This window comes from Daldinia vernicosa (genome assembly GCF_022497035.1).
Source record: "Daldinia vernicosa strain CBS 139.73 unplaced genomic scaffold F5Y00scaffold_60, whole genome shotgun sequence".
Classification (NCBI taxonomy): domain Eukaryota; kingdom Fungi; phylum Ascomycota; class Sordariomycetes; order Xylariales; family Hypoxylaceae; genus Daldinia; species Daldinia vernicosa.
The window spans coordinates 82183-97448 of NW_025953976.1; the positions used below are offsets into that span (position 1 = coordinate 82183).

A 15266-nucleotide genomic window follows, 5' to 3' on the forward strand; every position below is an offset into this window, starting at 1 on the left:
ATATGTGAAACAAACGGGGTACGTAAATAAAGCAATACATGGTCAAAAACGAAGAGCCAGATGCAATTAAGGGCTATATACTCGAAGGCTCATAGAAGGTATGTTCAAATAGGGGTATTCCTTTTTTCCCCTTCTCGGGTCGTCACTCGTATCCCCGATTCTCCAAACAAATTCCCCCAAACCTCATTTCTAACCAAACGCCTCACAATCGGTCCGGTCGCCCCTTCTGATCTATACAACCGAGAGCTGGGACGCACCAAAACTCCTTCACTCCCGGGCCTTCGTAATGTCTATCATCTAGTGATACATAGGTAGTCCCCTCCCCATCTCTGTCCTACTGCGGGCGCCTGCTCCAGTGAGCGACGCGACGCTACTTAGTATAGCCACGGTCCTACTCGATCGTATTAGCTCCGTACTTAAGGGGCAGCTCGTGCCGGGGGACCCGGGAGGATCGAACTCGTCTTACCTGGGATGAACCGGTTTTCCTGTTCCCTATGCGTCGGGATCTTGAGCACTTCGCTGTGTATCGCGTTCATCGCCGCGAGGGCGTTGTCCGCGTCCACGACTAGGGATATGTTGACTTTGCTCGCGCCCTGGCTTATCAGGTAGATTCCGATCTGCGCCGAAGCCAACGCCGATAGGATCTCGTCTAAGACGTGTTAGCAATCTCTAATTCTTATGCTTTGAAACCAGGGCAGGGTTCGTTAATAGCTTACTAGACACGCCGACCATGTTGCGCATTTTGTGGCCGACTACCGTCACGATGGACATGTGCGAGGTGATGGCAACTTGACCAAACCGTTCGAGCTCCTCCCTAAGTCTCAATAATGCGGTGGCATCGCCTGGGGACTGAACCGCAAGGCTGACATGCCTTTCGCTCGTGGCCACCAGATCTACGGGGATCTTATTCCTCTCGAGACGGTCGAATACCTGCGTCAAAAACCCCTGCGACTTGGTATTCCTGTTACAGACGACGTTGATAAGGAGTATATCATCCTTAACTGTGACTGCGGTGGGTTTTCTGCGCTCTTGCTGGGCTCCGTGGTAGCCGTTCTCCAGCATAAAGCTCGATAAAGGCGTGATTACTCGAGAAGAGTTCTCCGAACTGTCAGACGATGCGCTGGCCGGACTATTAGGGGCTGAACTGTCCATCGACGGATATATAATGGTGCCATTTCCCGAAGGTTTAAACACATTTTTGAGGCGTAACGGTATGCCAGCGTCCCGAATTTGATCCATTGTCAATGGATGGATAACCTGTGAGTTGAATTAGCTTACTTTCATCTTATGTTGGAGTAGATGGACTGACCTCGCTTCCGTAATATGTCAGCTCCGTCGCTTCTTCGGCCGTCACCGTTGATAGGAGCCGTGCCGAGGGTACTTTTCTCGGATCCGCCGTGAATATACCGTCGACTTCCTTCCAGATCTGCAACTCTTCTGCTCCTACTGCTACCGCGCACATAGCTGCGCAGAGGTCCGAGTACCCCCTTCCCACTGTTTGAAGCAACGAGTCTGGCATTATACCAAAAAAGCCTACAATCTTAGCATAAATAAACCTCAGAGTCGCCGTATTTATAGTGTCTTACCTGTTACGATAGGTATTGCGCTTCCGCACTCCCGAATTCGTTCGGCTATTTGGCTGGCCAATGCCTGATAGAGCTTAGGACCGAGCCTTTCGAATGCAGCCACTTGGTCGTGAATAGAGTTGCCAAAAGCAGATGATATGATATTATCTAGAAATACCGCTTTTGCTGGTGTGCCCTGGGTCGGCCTTGTTAGCTCACTGACCAAATCTATTTTGATGAGTCTCCTATCTGGAGAGGAACTTACATTGCTCGTCAGACAAGCCGCGACAATCATGCACGAGAGCTTTTCACCAAGGGAGATGACGCGATCCTTCGACCGTGCCGATAGCTCCCCGATAATCTGAGTCCGGCAAGTCAGCTTCAGTTATAATGATATTTCCATCTAGCGAAGCTTACCTGAGCGGCAAGTAGAAACCTCTTGAGACCCTCGCATTCATTCTGAATACCGGAAACCGTCTCTTCGTAAATCTGCGAATGGATAGCCATCCGTGCGGGAGAGTTCATAAATGCTTTGAGCACGCCCAGATGATTGTCCTTGATCAAATCTACCAGGTCGATTAGCTGTTTCTGAGCATCAAAGCCCTGCTCGGCATATGTTATGCATTGAAGCAGCAAACTTGTCGTCCCGCTAGCTTTGAGAGTTCCGGAGAGGGCAGAGCAGACAACAATGAGATTGTGCTCCGTGCTGTATTGGGGGATAATCTTGCAGCATATCGTATCTAACAGCTTTCCTAGGCTAGTGCCACCATACTTCTGGACCAACCAGGACTTAGTTTCCATCGCAGCCACCATAATAATGACGATAAGAATTGGTATGGCGCTTATACGACTGCCTCTGTGGAATTTGAAGACAGGGGATAGAGATAGGAGGAGCAAAAATGAGAGTTCTAGGTAAGGGAGTGGTTCATATTGTCTTGACTCGATTTGAAGCTATCCGCCCTGGCCAACATTCGGTTTTATGCTCTTTTCCCAGCTGCCTCTATAGGTGTCAGCACAAAGGCCATACATGGCTCAAATTGGAAGGAGGGGCGACCGTGAAATGCCAGCGGAGCCAAATTCACATATTCAAGCCAACCACAGGTCCACGGGGTTGCGTTTGTCGGGATACGTTACCGACAATATCGAAAGGAGGGCCATACAAGGGAAATAACGAGACGGGGCGGCGTGGGCCGACCACAACTCCATAATCACACGGCGTCGGAATACCAGGGAGAGCAAAAATACCAAGCTAGGGAAAATCAGGATTTTGAATACCCGGACGGAAACGTCTACATACATACACTAGGAAGGGAGGGTTGGCTCCTGGGAAATGCCAATACCATCCATGTACGATGTCTGCCACATACGTACCTACAGATACAACGCATCACCTAGCCGCAAATACTGGGGAAAGGGGGGGGAGACCATAATGGAGACAGCCAGATGCACTCCCAAATCCCGGCCGGCATTTATGATAGGTGTCATGCGTGATAAGTATGCACCGAGCAGATCCTCCTTTCCCAAAGCGGCGCCCCCTTTTCCCCGGACTTTACTTGTTTCGGCCCCACGTGATGGGCCGCGGTGTTTGAATCCCTACGACTATCCAGCGTTGGACTTCATTATTTCCTAAATCGGCCGAGAAGACAAGTTCTTTTTTTAGGATTTCTAAAGGGAGTGAAGGGGGTGAAGGGGGTGGGCTTGCTTGTTTGCTCGCTCGTTCCCCTCGTTCCCTCGCCATCGCGAGATGGGAGGAAACAGGTTGGATGCCGGGCTAATATGTAGTCGTATACAACCGGAAACCGCCGGAACCGTTGCCACCCAGTCTCGTCGTATCCAAGAAGCCTACATTATAGCCTCCTCCAGTCGGTTAGTTTTCTTCACGTCTCGTTGCAACGTAGAGTATTCTAAGCACCTTATTTGCCCCGCGGGGGGATGTCATCATTTGGAATCTACTGTACCATTATCCGTCTTACTCGCGTCTTTTTGCTCGCGGAGCTTACTTTACTCCGTAGTAAGGGAGAGAGAACGCTTCCGAGGCCTTGAGTTAAATAAAAGGATTTTCATCCCTTGGTCCGTCTTGTGAAATGTTGCACGGAATTTTGCCCCTGAAGCCGCCATTCCATCATAAGCCCCTAAGTTGAAGACGGTGATAGGTATGCTCTTCGTCAGCTTAAGAAAACTTGGTATTATAGCGCGCACGAAATGGGATGAGGCTCCCCGTAGCCGTTCCGTTCATTGGTAGCATCATCATCGACCCATTTATGTGGTGTTACTAAATCACTAATACGAAAGACATTTCAGCTGTAGTAAGTGCTGGAATAATGACACCTTGGAAAAGCAGCCAACCCCCGAAAACCCCCCGAAGCCTATAATAAAACACGCTTGATATACAATAACACAGTAAAGACACTGTACAAGGCCAATTTACTAGCCGCTCTACCAAGCCTCCACCTCGCCAGTCAAACTGGCGCCGCCAGGTTGCGCCGTGTGTTCTCCCGAAAAGCTAGTGTCGTCGTAGGTAGACTTGTAAAAATGCGGAAAGTCCTTCGTAAGCTTTCCTAGAATTAGCGTCCCGAGCTGCTCAAATTCAAGTAAGAATCCGTCGTGACCGTCCGACGACTTGAGCATCGCAAGTGTGGCATTGGGGAGGCAGGCTGCTAGCCGTTCTTGCTGCTCAGGTAGGAATAGCGCATCTGTCTCGACACTAACTACTAGGGCACCGGGAGGTACTACGGACAGCACAGAGAGCAAGGCGTTATCTCCGTCGATGGGAGACGAATCTTCACTGGTGGGCGCTCTATCGACCGTTACGTCGTGCGCGTCCATTTTGTTGGTGATGTGTAAGTAGCAGTTGGCATCGAAACGCTGGATGAACTTTTGTCCCTGATAGTGTAGATACCCCTGAGCGGAAAATGAGGGGTCCCGTCTTGTGGTCCAGCTCTTCCTCTCCGAGCGCTCTTTAGCGGATGTTGGTGCCGCCCCCGTGGTCGCAACAGGGACGTCTGTTCGCGGGAGGTCTAGGGGCGGCTCTTGTACGGGCCTTGGCTTCTGCCGCTGGGGCTTGCGGCCGAACCGGGAGTCGAAGCTCATGGATGAACGGTAGGTGAGCATGGCCACCATACGCGCCGCGGCCAAACCTGCCGATGGCTGGCCCTCGGGAATCGGCTCATAGTACCCGTCGTCGAATTTAGGGTCTGAGTAGATGCACTGGCGTTGCGTCTCAGCCCACGAAATGCCCCAGGCGCTGTGGTCTGCCGCAGTCGCGATTGGGATAATGCTCTTAACATAGCCAGGGGTGGTGCAAAGGGGCCATTCGAGAGTTGTCATTCCGCCCATCGAACCCCCTATTACAGCTGCTACCGAGCGGACGCCTAGGGCGTCGAGAACGAGCTTGTGTGCCCTACTCACGTAGCAATTTCATTAGCATTCAATAGGAACAATGTGGTCATGCCCATGATAATGGGGGTCTAGCTTACCGCACATCGTCACGGACCGTTGTTTGCGGGAATTCGCTGGCATATCTCCTTCCCGTCTGAGGGTTGATGGTGAGCGGTGACGCGCTACCATAGGGTGAACCGAGAACGTTCGCGCAAAAGATAAAGAAGTGTGCCGGATCAAACGCCTTGTCGCGCCCAAGAAGCGGACTCCACCAATCGCTGATATCGCTACTACCAGTGAGAGCATGGCAGATCACCAAGACATTGTCCGCGGTGTCGTTGAGTCGACCCCATGTCTTGTAGGCGATCGGACAAGACTCTAATATCTCGCCCGAATCGAGCGTGAGCTCTGATATAACGGCGAACTTCTGCCCCTGAATGAGACCTGCGTAGAAGTTCTGAGGGGTTGGATCGTGATCCAGGACTATTATGCGTGAGAATAACTTCAAAGATAGCTAGAAGAGGTACACTTACGAGTTGCCATGTTGATGTAAAGTTTGCTTGTAGTTTAATAAGATAGATTCAACAACGAAGACAATCTGGGCAGCTTCGAGCAATAGAGGGACGATCCTGGCGCCACATCTATAGCTATGTATGGCCATAGTAGTACATGGTTCCGCGTACATCCGGTACTAACAAAGTCCCGAATGGCTGGGCAGCAAACTGACTGACTGCATACGCCATATGCGGACCCCCCACAAAGATCGTTACAATGGAAGATCCAAGGGTGATCTTCCAGACGGAGAGGTAGGAAATACGTACCTTGAGCCGGTATTCGGCCTACCGTCCAGCGAACCGGGATTTGGTACTTCGGGATCTGCGTCGTGTTGCAGAGTAGTATGCGCCGTCGTACCGCATGCTGTACCTGGGCTCCACAATCTGCGACTTTTCCCCATTGACCAAACACCACCATGGCTGTCAACGATGCCTTAAATTGGTATCGTGAGCCAAGGGGCAGGAATCGACTGACACTGTCGATCCGGCACCTCCCGCTCTATTTAGGTATCATTACTAGACCCTAAAATCTTATTGCCCCTTAACTCCGATAGAGAGAACCCCGGACCAGGGATCTTCCTGACTCCTCTTGACTCCTATTCTGATAAGCACAACGACTTCTTTGACTTACACGTTAGTCCGAAAAAAACATGGCTGCAGCTCGGGCTGTGAAAGTGGCCGCCGTTCAAGCGGCGCCCGTCTCCTTCGACCTCGAAAAGAGTCTAGAAAAACTAACTAGAATAGTCGGTGAGGCGGCTGGAGCCGGGGCAGATCTTATCGTGTTTCCGTAAGCAGCCAATACATACTCAACAAACAGTAAGAGTTACTTACAGTGGTTATGCAGCGAGGCATTCTTGTCCGCGTATCCATGGAGATATGCGTTTGATGCTACGATTGGTGCTCGAGAGCCGCGTGGTAAGAAGAGTTTTTACGATAAGAAAATAATTTTCAGGATTATTGACCTCAAATAGGAAGAGAATGGTATGCAAAGTACTACGATTCAGCTGTTGCCGTACCTTCTCCGGCAGTTGACATCATCTCGAAGGCAGCCAAGTCTCATCAGGTCTATATTCAAGTCGGCATCATTGAGAAAGACGGGGGCACTCTGTACTGCACGGCCTTATTAGTTGGCCGAGATGGATCAGTACTGTTGAAACATCGAAAAGTGAGTGCAACCGGGCCTCCGTAAAAATTTCCACGGAAACTAAACGCAAATAAGTTGATACCCACGGCTGCAGAACGCCTGGTGTGGGGACGAGGTGCAGGAGACGGCCTTGGAGTCGTACAAACTGACATTGGCAGAATTGGTACCTTGATATGGTGAGATTATACGCCTCAAAATGGACTTTGAGTTGTTAATGAGATCTTAGTTGGGAAAACTACATGCCCGCAGCGCGGATGGCTCTTTACCAGCAAGGAGTCGAGTAAGAGAATATACGTACCTATTAGTTAGGAAGAGAACGGTCGAAGTTTGCTAACCAATCTTCTAACAGAATCTACATAGCACCTAACGCGGATGATCTACCATCCTGGATTGCATCAATGCAACATATTGCTAAAGAAGGACGCTGCTTCGTTGTCTCGGTAAATTCGATGGTTAAGGTTTCCGATTTTCCGAAGGATTACCCACCATTTACCCCTGAGCATCATGACAGGAAGCCAGACGGCTCACAGTGGGAGTCTGACGATATTGTCAATCACGGAGGGTCCTTCATCGTAGGGCCTCTAGGAGTTCCTATAACCGAGCCGGTGTGGGATAAAGAAGAGATCATCTACGCCGATTTGAAGATGTCGGAAGTTACCGAGTCAAGAGTGAGTAAATATCTTGAACCCGATTGGTGTCTCTTCCCTTCCTACCGCTCTAACAATACACGTTTAGCTTGACTTCGATCCGGTTGGTAGCTACGCTCGCCCAGACGTGTTGTAAGTCATCGACCAATGCTGGAACCCCATAAAGCAAACAAGACGTGGCAGCTAACGCATCACAGCGCATTGACAGTGAATACCAAGCCGGGGACAAATGTGAGCTTTACCAAATAAAGTAAAGGAATGGGTTGTTCCGTAGAAAGCCTAGGATAACGCCGTTTGATCGATCCAGGAGACACGTAGCTGGGTAGGGTGCATATTCTAGGATCCGAGTCTGGACTTTCATCTACATAGATCGTACGTAGAGCAGAACCCTGAATAGAAAAAACCTGGTTTGTACCCGCAGAACGACCCGCCATGATAGCTATTTCGAGAATGATTGCTCGTCTTCACATGTGTAACCTATCTCCCTTAAAGGATTTCCAAACACGTGAAATCCGTCCAATGGCCGGGTGGCGCGGGCTTTTGAGGCTCCTCGGTGTCTCTGCGTCTCAAGCACAACGGGGACCGAAATCTCGGGTCGTCCCTGGCATCTATAGTAGTATCTATGGTATCAGTGGCGGTGGTGGTCAGTAATCACAGGGCTTTATTCTTCTTTTTCTTCGGCATGCAGGACATGAATGTGCGGGGGATGCCGTGCCCTTACATCATGTACCTATGCTACCTACCTATGTATGTACGAATCGCGTATCGGGGATCGCGTATCGTTGGTAGGTATCGTATAGTTTTGTCTGGGATCTGGGATTGTATAATGTATGGTGGTATAGGTCATGTATAATGTGTATGTAATGTGTAATGTGTAATGCATGAGACCTGCTCCACGGATACAGGGACTAAGGGACCCTGGGAGTGGTGGGTCTTCCCATCATACGACGAGTAAGGAAGCTTCGGGCTTTGCTGGTGTTGCATTGCAGTCTGGCAATAACCAACGGCAGCCGGGTATGTATGGAGGCAAGTGTGTACTTACCTTATCTGACGTAGGTACCTCCAGCTGGAGAGGAAGCTGCAGGTTGAGGGGTGTTACTTCTGTACATACGGTATATACCGTACCTATCTACCTAGGTAAGTTCCATCTGTATGTTATGTATGCAATTGTTTGCAATTCGAACTCCTTGCACCTTCTTCAACGTCTATACATTTAAAGCCGAGGTCTTCTCTGTATAAGACGAAACTTACAACTTACAAATACCTACATCAGCATTCTCGACACTTTCAAGTTACCCTCTTTAGATATCCCATCCTAACAGTATTGTTTCATTCAACTTCAATATGTCTCCTCCGGGATCAATTAGCAATTTGGACTGGTATGTTACTACTATACACTCGTAACGAAGAAATGAAAAGCATACCTCTAACAACAACAAAAATAGGGAGCCCAGCTTTGACACAATTGCTGTGCATGGCGGACAGGAACCTGATCCGATCAACGGCGCAAGAGCTGTGCCCCTTTACCAGACTGCTGCGTACAACTTTTCCGACGCTGCTGATGGAGCAAGCAAGTTCGCCTGGTCTCGAGACGGATATGTCTATACGCGTATGGGCAATCCGACTAACACGGTTTTTGAGAACCGAATGGCCATGCTGGAAGGTGGCGTTGGAGCAGTGGCTACCGCATCTGGTCATGCAGCGCAGGTGAGTTACATTATATCGAATATGCAGTCATCACTGCCTTATACTAATAGGTAATCTTAGTTCATGGCCTTGACCCAATGCTGTGAACCCGGCCACAACTTCATCAGTACTAGTTGGCGTAAGTCTCAAATTATAATAAATGTGGCTGCTGACTAAATATACTAACCTAAATGCTTCATCACTATAGTATACGGTGGCAGTTTCAACCAATTCCGTGTGTATTTGAGCAAGTTTAAGATTAACGTCAAATGGGTGGTCGGAAACGACCCCGCAAAATTTGATGAAGCAGTCGACGAGAACACGCGAGCCATTTACATCGAGACGATCAGCAACCCGAAACATAGCGTTCCGGACATTGCAGCGATTGCCGCCGTGGCCCACAAGCATGGCATCCCCTTGGTTGTCGACAACACTTTTGGTATGGGCGGATATTTGTGCCAGCCTATCAAGCTTGGAGGTATGTAGACCGCGCACATATGACTTGTTTAAACTAAAGTCTGTAAGCTGACACAACTTCTTAGCCGACATTGTTACACACTCGGCTACGAAATGGATCGGTGGCCACGGAACTAGCATGGGTGGTATCGTGATCGATGGCGGACACTTCGACTGGAGTGCGTCGGGAAAGTTCCCCGGCTTCACGGAACCTGCGGAGGGTTACCATGGCATGCGATTCTGGGAGACGTACGGAAAGAAGGCGTTGGCAGCTAAAGTACGAATGGACAGCATGCGTGACCTTGGCCCTTGCATGAGTCCCTTCAATGCCTGGCTATTCCTTCAGGGACTAGAAACGCTCCCGCTTCGGGGTCAGAGAACTGTTGAAAACACACAGAAGCTCGCAGAATGGCTCGAAGCCCACCCCTGTGTCAACTGGGTGCTATACCCGGGCTTGAAATCGCATCCTGACTATGAGCTAGCAAAGAAGGTTATGCCGAAGGGAGCAGGTGGCGTCCTGACTTTTGGTGTGGTACGTACTTTCACCCCTTTATTCGTGTAACCTTAAGACGCGAGGCATTTTCAGTAATTATTGTATTACCAGCTGACGTCAGGTATAGGCTGGACAAGTTGAGCAAGTCCGTGCCGTGGTCGACAATCTCAAGATGGCTAGCCATTTGGCAAACGTCGGAGACTGCAAGACCCTCATCATTCACCCCTGGGTAACCACACACCAGCAGATGCCCGATGATGAGAAGATCAAGGGTGGTGTGACGCGTATGTGTGCCCTGATTTCTACCTCCTCCGAATTTAAGCAAACATTGCTAACTTGAAAATTCAATGAATAGCCGACCTCCTGCGTGTCAGTCTAGGTATTGAGGACTTCGAAGACATCAGGCGCGATTTCGAGCAGGCATTTAAGGCCGCCGGCCTTGAGAAGGCAAGCAAGAGCGGCATAGATCCTTTCCAGACGGCCATGAACCTCGTCAGTGGAGGATTTATGGGCAAGCTAGCTACGGGTCCGCCGCGGCCCGGTACGGATGGAACCATACAATCTTGAGTAATTGCATCGTACAAAAAGTGAGGACTCTCGGCTAGATACGGGGCATCGATACCAGGCGGCGTAAGAGTTACGGGCGGCAAGGGTGTTGGTGAGTTCAAGCAGGTGGTATTTGCATTAATGGGGAGCACATTGGCATCAATTACTTGGCCATCGAATATCGGGATGATTTACTTAAAGGAGGTCCGTCCCTCTTATGTAGGTACATGTAACGATTGATTTCATGAATTCCACTCTACGAATACCTAGATACGAATACAGAGCAATTGCTTTTATCAAATATGCCATTAGCCATGTCTCGGTTGTAGGTGGGGGGTATCCCGCAACCGAGGTCGATTACTAAGGTGATCGATACCTTATACATGAATACTTGGCACGTCTTATACATATACACATACAAGCTCTCAACAACTTCATCTCATTCTTGAGCGTTTTCATCACATCGGATCTCATTTCTCATTTTCCCCAAAGTTATTAATCGACCACAGCCTCGAAATCGGTAATCTGACTCATCACTATGGGTGGTCATATTGACTTGTACCTCGACATCGGTAATTCATCCCCCCCTCCCCCCAAGTAAGCACGGCAAAGGCCGCATATACCTATCAGTTATCAGTTGTCATTTATGAGACTGACAGCTAACTCTCTCTCGAAAAACATCATCAGCGTCGTTGTACAGCTACATAGCACTCATGCAAGCCATAAAAACTCAGGATCTTTTAAAACAACACTCTGTAGAACTTGAGTTAGTTAGTTCATTCCTCGTTTAACACGTACAATACAATACCCCATTACAACGCTATATGGCTTTAGATGAATACAGGTATATATATATAACTATGGTAATCAACTAACGATGGAACCAACCTACATAGCATCCACCCGTTCTTCCTCGGCGCCGTGAATGCCGGCTCCGGCAATAAACCCCCCTGGACCCTCCCCGCCAAAGCCGTGTACGGGGTGCACGATAGCCAGCGCTCGCTGCGCGCCGTCGGACTATCCAACGTCTCGCCGCCGGGGGACCTAATGCAGGTAGGCCGGACCATCGTCCCGCTTCGCGCGCTGCTCTACGTCAAGACGCGGTACCCGGCCGCGACGTACCTCGCCACATGGCGGGCTCTGTTCCACGCGTTCTGGACGCTGCACCGACCGCCCATCACGCCCGAGGCTTTGGGCGAGACGCTCGAGAGTATTCCCGCCAACACCAACGCCAACGCCAGTCTTGCTAGTTCTTCTCCGCCCGGGAAGGGACGGGACGGGGAAAGATTGTTCTCGGCCGAGGAGGTCGCGGACATCTTGCAGGCGGAGAAGTCCGTCGAGTACAAGAACGCGCTCCGGGAGGCGACGCAGAGAGCGCTGGACCAGGGCGCGTTCGGCGCTCCGTGGCTGTGGGTCACGAACGCGACGACGGGGGAGAGCGAGCCTTTCTTCGGTAGCGATAGGTGGAGTCACGTATATGCCTTCCTTGGGCTGCCGTATCAAGATGTTGAGCTATTACCGCCCGGGACTGCAAAAGGTTCGGAGGCAAAACTCTGATTTCAGAATTGAAATAGGGGGTTCCTTTGTGACCAAAGCAGATATGTATGTAGGTACCTACATATACATGTGGAAGTATGAAGACGCCGAATCTTGCGGCCGCAATGTTCATCTATTAATCAATATATGTACGCTATGTCGTGAATCTTTATCGAAGAAGCATTAAAGTAGGCAGTCTTTATCCTACGGATATATACTTTCGTAAATAGTCGTAAAACCGTGGCGTCGTCAGGTCTATCGGCAAAAGAAAAAGTGAATGTTCAAAAAAAAATCAACAACGCTGGCCTTCTTGCCGGACTGATGAACCGGAAAATTAGCGTAGGGGCCACCCTTGGCTTCGACCGTACCAAATCTCGAGCATCTATCAAATCAATTCAACGGACTGGTCGCGTGCTTTCAATGCCATGAGCTTTTCTCTTGTCGCTAGCGCCGTCGCCGCAGGTGTCCCGGAAGAGTTCCATGTGGAGGCCTTATTAATGGTCTTCTTGCGCATGATAGCCAAGATATCCTTTTCCATAGTATCGATACCTTTCTCGATTTCGATATCCTCTTCGGCGTACTTTCTCTCGCGCCTATGATCTATAATCCACCAAACTAGCACGATCAAAAACGTCAATGGTACTGTGACGGCGAAGTACACCCATAGCTCACTCGAAACCTCTGAGCCCCCCGAGGAGCCACCGCTGTCCGGCCCTAGAGAAGTAAGCATTCAAGTCTAGTCGCTAGGGACCCGTCGACCCTAAGAAAAGGGTTAGGAGGCTAGGTGAAAATTAACTACTTACCGACTTTGAAATCAAAGAAAGTCATGCTGAAGACGGACGCCATAAACGTCCCAGGGAGGAACACAGCACCAAGAAGAGACAGTGTCTTCATAGCGGTGCCGTCTCGCTTAGTAGCATGTGCTACTCTCCTCTGTTGCGAGGCTATTTCGAGGTTGAGTTTGGATTCCTTCTGAGCCATGATGTTATACAACTGTTTGCCATCTGTCAGTAAAGCGTGTGATGGTTTAATAGGATGTAACCAACTTACAGCTTGCCGTTGTATGTGTAACCTTTCCAACGTCGTGTGTATGTAATGTTCCATACCCGTGAGTTTTACTCGGTAGAAATCTAGTCTAGCTAGCATGTTGTCGTTCAAAGCGCTGACTTCGTATGTATGGCCTCCGTCCGGCTCATATTCCATAAACTTCCGCATAGCCTCCTTGATTTCTTTGATGATCTCTTGGTATGCTTGCGGCCGCTTCCAGAGGACCTGGGAATGGCATTCAACAAGATCCCGATTGATGCCATCCACATCAAATTCAGAATATACTTCCGCCAGGTCAATCTCGTTCCGCATGGTGATGGCATTCTCAAGACGACGTAGCCAATCCCGTGCATCACGTTGTCTTTTGTCACCCTTGGATGAAAGATCGTGAGAGAGAATGATGATTGGAAGAAGAAGTGGGTGGCCGACTTCAGCTCGGCAGGCGCTCAAATGCTTTAGCGACTTCACAATATCTGACGATTCAGTGCCTTTGACAAATCCCGAAGTTATACGCGTTTTATATGAATATGAGAGCACTGCAGTAGCATAATTAGTACGTGCAACTTGCAAGAAACCTCGAATGTAATGATCAGTTATGCTCCATGAATCCAGAGTCGGAACCATGCATGATAGGGTAATGATGCAGATAAGTCTAAGTATAGAATAACATACTAATCTCCCATCCTCGAGTCTTGCCTTTCTTGCGCACGTCAGATTTCCGGAAGATAATTTCTAAGAAAAGTTAGATATACTATCTGAATACGGTTCTTTGCCTAGTTCGGTAAATAACGGGGTTTTGAGAGGAATCCTTACGTAGATGGCGATCGTCTCTATCTTGATCATGAGAACACCAAAAGAAGGGCCCAACAATACTGCTACCCTCAATGGCTCGAAATGGAAGACGCCATTTCTATATCACTCATGATTAGTACCTTATTAAGTGATAAGTAGGCCAAGGGTTGATTGCTGGTTACAAGACATGAATATAGGAAATGATAGGTGTCCAAGATACAAGTCAAAAGTAAAAATCACCAGGACTGCGAATGATGGATATATAGTATACGTACCCTCACCATAGATTCATAAGTAGATCGCTGTAGAGATATATAATCAGGCGCAAATGTATTGGCGTGGTTGGCATCTTTTTGAACTCTATCACGCAGTTCTTAGTCTTATTCTTGGCATGAAATGTCACTCCCCACTCACATTAGACGGATTCCATCTTGTAATTTCACTCCCTCTTTTAGCGGCTGAGGAGAAAACGTGCCCTGGAAGTACTAATGTGTTAGTCTAGAATGCTAATGACTCCTAGATGAATAGTTTGGGAGGCATGGTAAGTGGAGTGAGTGACTAAAGAATATATACCACGGTATTTCTAGGAAATGTAAGATTTAGCATGAGACGGTTGACTTACAGTTTGTTGAAGGAAGTTTTCAAAGTCGTCTTCCGTGTATAAAGAATGGTCTTCACAACTATTATAAGCTGGATCCTAATGTTGAAGTTAGTGCTAGTCTGCTCATGAAATATACGCCTTAGGTAATGTATATGAAAGCTTGGCAAATTCTTGAGAGTAACAGTAGAGTAAAACACACCGAGTAGTTGAAGATCTCCAAATAAGTCGTTTTCTCCTCGACAGATTTGCATTGGTCCAGATGCCAGCGAAATAGATAGTCGTCCATGTCGACGAGCGGTCAAGAGATGCAAACTACGTTATGATACAGCAAAGGGGGGGCAAAGACAAGCATAGATCTATATCGAGAATAATTATCGGAGCAACACGGCATCCATCAAAGCATCTTCAATTAAGCTTCCATAGGACTCATGAACTTGTGACGTGCAGCAGATCGAGGCGCAGTCCCGAATCGATGCGGAGGGTCGTGAGGCGATGCTTGACCGAACTTGTCCTGTTGTCTCGGGATTGCAGGTCGGAGTCCAACGGGCAAGAAAAACCAAGAAACCCAAGAAAACGAAAAACCCCCCAAACTTCTTCAGATAAAATAATTTAAGCTAACGATTAAAGGAGAAATAAGGGAGAGGCGGGTAGACTAGGTTAGGTTAGAAGCTTATTCTAAATCGTAACAAGTTGTGGAGACACGACACGGGATTGGGTGGGGATTTATGGGTCGCGGCCGTATTCCGAACTTCCGTCCCTGTCCCATTTTCCGTCCCATTTTAGTTTTAGGACTTTGGGACTTTGAAACTTTCTTCGTCCTA

General features: G+C 48.8%; 6 protein-coding genes across 6 annotated transcripts; 3 read left to right on the top strand and 3 right to left on the bottom strand.

The window, feature by feature from the left end:
- Window positions 1-222: 222 nt before the first annotated feature.
- Window positions 223-2514, bottom strand: F5Y00DRAFT_179687 (aspartate kinase). The gene is made up of 7 exons (XM_048004988.1): window positions 1983-2514; window positions 1831-1926; window positions 1587-1761; window positions 1310-1533; window positions 717-1257; window positions 458-649; window positions 223-391 (listed from the first exon to the last, which is right to left on the bottom strand). Exons 1-7 carry the CDS (start codon window positions 2376-2378, stop codon window positions 375-377), a joined length of 1641 nt encoding a protein of 546 aa, XP_047861110.1. The 5' UTR covers window positions 2379-2514; the 3' UTR covers window positions 223-374.
- Window positions 2515-3824: 1310 nt separating this feature from the next.
- On the bottom strand, window positions 3825-5586 carry F5Y00DRAFT_179544 (homoserine O-acetyltransferase). Its single transcript, XM_048004984.1, has 3 exons — window positions 5477-5586; window positions 5042-5426; window positions 3825-4965 (listed from the first exon to the last, which is right to left on the bottom strand). The coding sequence occupies exons 1-3, from the start codon at window positions 5484-5486 to the stop codon at window positions 4002-4004; spliced, it is 1359 nt and encodes a 452-aa protein (XP_047861111.1). The 5' UTR covers window positions 5487-5586; the 3' UTR covers window positions 3825-4001.
- A 445-nt stretch (window positions 5587-6031) lies between these two features.
- F5Y00DRAFT_179553 (carbon-nitrogen hydrolase) lies at window positions 6032-7629 on the top strand. The gene is made up of 8 exons (XM_048004985.1): window positions 6032-6284; window positions 6342-6412; window positions 6469-6662; window positions 6717-6817; window positions 6868-6921; window positions 6991-7309; window positions 7377-7420; window positions 7486-7629. The coding sequence occupies exons 1-8, from the start codon at window positions 6148-6150 to the stop codon at window positions 7535-7537; spliced, it is 972 nt and encodes a 323-aa protein (XP_047861112.1). The 5' UTR covers window positions 6032-6147; the 3' UTR covers window positions 7538-7629.
- A 758-nt stretch (window positions 7630-8387) lies between these two features.
- On the top strand, window positions 8388-10791 carry F5Y00DRAFT_179614 (putative o-acetylhomoserine sulfhydrylase). The gene is made up of 7 exons (XM_048004987.1): window positions 8388-8667; window positions 8734-8995; window positions 9056-9113; window positions 9183-9452; window positions 9517-9962; window positions 10051-10207; window positions 10279-10791. Exons 1-7 carry the CDS (start codon window positions 8633-8635, stop codon window positions 10488-10490), a joined length of 1440 nt encoding a protein of 479 aa, XP_047861113.1. The 5' UTR covers window positions 8388-8632; the 3' UTR covers window positions 10491-10791.
- Window position 10792: 1 nt separating this feature from the next.
- On the top strand, window positions 10793-12208 carry F5Y00DRAFT_179558 (thioredoxin-like protein). The gene is made up of 3 exons (XM_048004986.1): window positions 10793-11041; window positions 11157-11235; window positions 11366-12208. The coding sequence occupies exons 1-3, from the start codon at window positions 11008-11010 to the stop codon at window positions 12024-12026; spliced, it is 774 nt and encodes a 257-aa protein (XP_047861114.1). The 5' UTR covers window positions 10793-11007; the 3' UTR covers window positions 12027-12208.
- A 182-nt stretch (window positions 12209-12390) lies between these two features.
- On the bottom strand, window positions 12391-15043 carry F5Y00DRAFT_273245 (uncharacterized protein; the record flags this gene model as incomplete). Its single annotated transcript, XM_048013143.1, has 9 exons — window positions 14645-15043; window positions 14467-14541; window positions 14259-14320; window positions 14120-14204; window positions 13866-13962; window positions 13725-13784; window positions 13056-13588; window positions 12809-12998; window positions 12391-12719 (listed from the first exon to the last, which is right to left on the bottom strand). The coding sequence occupies exons 1-9, from the start codon at window positions 14729-14731 to the stop codon at window positions 12391-12393; spliced, it is 1518 nt and encodes a 505-aa protein (XP_047861115.1). The 5' UTR covers window positions 14732-15043.
- Window positions 15044-15266: the final 223 nt, after the last annotated feature.

Excerpts from the sequence above, each read along its gene's own strand:
- F5Y00DRAFT_179687 (XM_048004988.1), bottom strand. The coding sequence starts at position 2,378 with ATGGTGGCTGCGATGGAAACTAAGTCCTGGTTGGTCCAGAAGTATGGT. Across the intron at positions 1,927-1,982 it reads GGTTTCTACTTGCCGCTCAG|ATTATCGGGGAGCTATCGGC; the intron begins GTAAGCTTCGCT and ends TGCCGGACTCAG. Across the intron at positions 1,534-1,586 it reads CGCAATACCTATCGTAACAG|GCTTTTTTGGTATAATGCCA; the intron begins GTAAGACACTAT and ends CTAAGATTGTAG.
- F5Y00DRAFT_179544 (XM_048004984.1), bottom strand. Across the intron at positions 4,966-5,041 it reads ACGGTCCGTGACGATGTGCG|GGCACACAAGCTCGTTCTCG; the intron begins GTAAGCTAGACC and ends CTACGTGAGTAG.
- F5Y00DRAFT_179553 (XM_048004985.1), top strand. The coding sequence starts at position 6,148 with ATGGCTGCAGCTCGGGCTGTGAAAGTGGCCGCCGTTCAAGCGGCGCCC. Across the intron at positions 6,285-6,341 it reads GCAGATCTTATCGTGTTTCC|CGAGGCATTCTTGTCCGCGT; the intron begins GTAAGCAGCCAA and ends GTGGTTATGCAG. Across the intron at positions 7,310-7,376 it reads CGGAAGTTACCGAGTCAAGA|CTTGACTTCGATCCGGTTGG; the intron begins GTGAGTAAATAT and ends ATACACGTTTAG.
- F5Y00DRAFT_179614 (XM_048004987.1), top strand. The coding sequence starts at position 8,633 with ATGTCTCCTCCGGGATCAATTAGCAATTTGGACTG. Across the intron at positions 9,453-9,516 it reads CCAGCCTATCAAGCTTGGAG|CCGACATTGTTACACACTCG; the intron begins GTATGTAGACCG and ends ACAACTTCTTAG. Across the intron at positions 10,208-10,278 it reads GATCAAGGGTGGTGTGACGC|CCGACCTCCTGCGTGTCAGT; the intron begins GTATGTGTGCCC and ends TTCAATGAATAG.
- F5Y00DRAFT_179558 (XM_048004986.1), top strand. The coding sequence starts at position 11,008 with ATGGGTGGTCATATTGACTTGTACCTCGACATCG. Across the intron at positions 11,042-11,156 it reads TGACTTGTACCTCGACATCG|CGTCGTTGTACAGCTACATA; the intron begins GTAATTCATCCC and ends AAACATCATCAG. Across the intron at positions 11,236-11,365 it reads CAACACTCTGTAGAACTTGA|CATCCACCCGTTCTTCCTCG; the intron begins GTTAGTTAGTTC and ends CAACCTACATAG.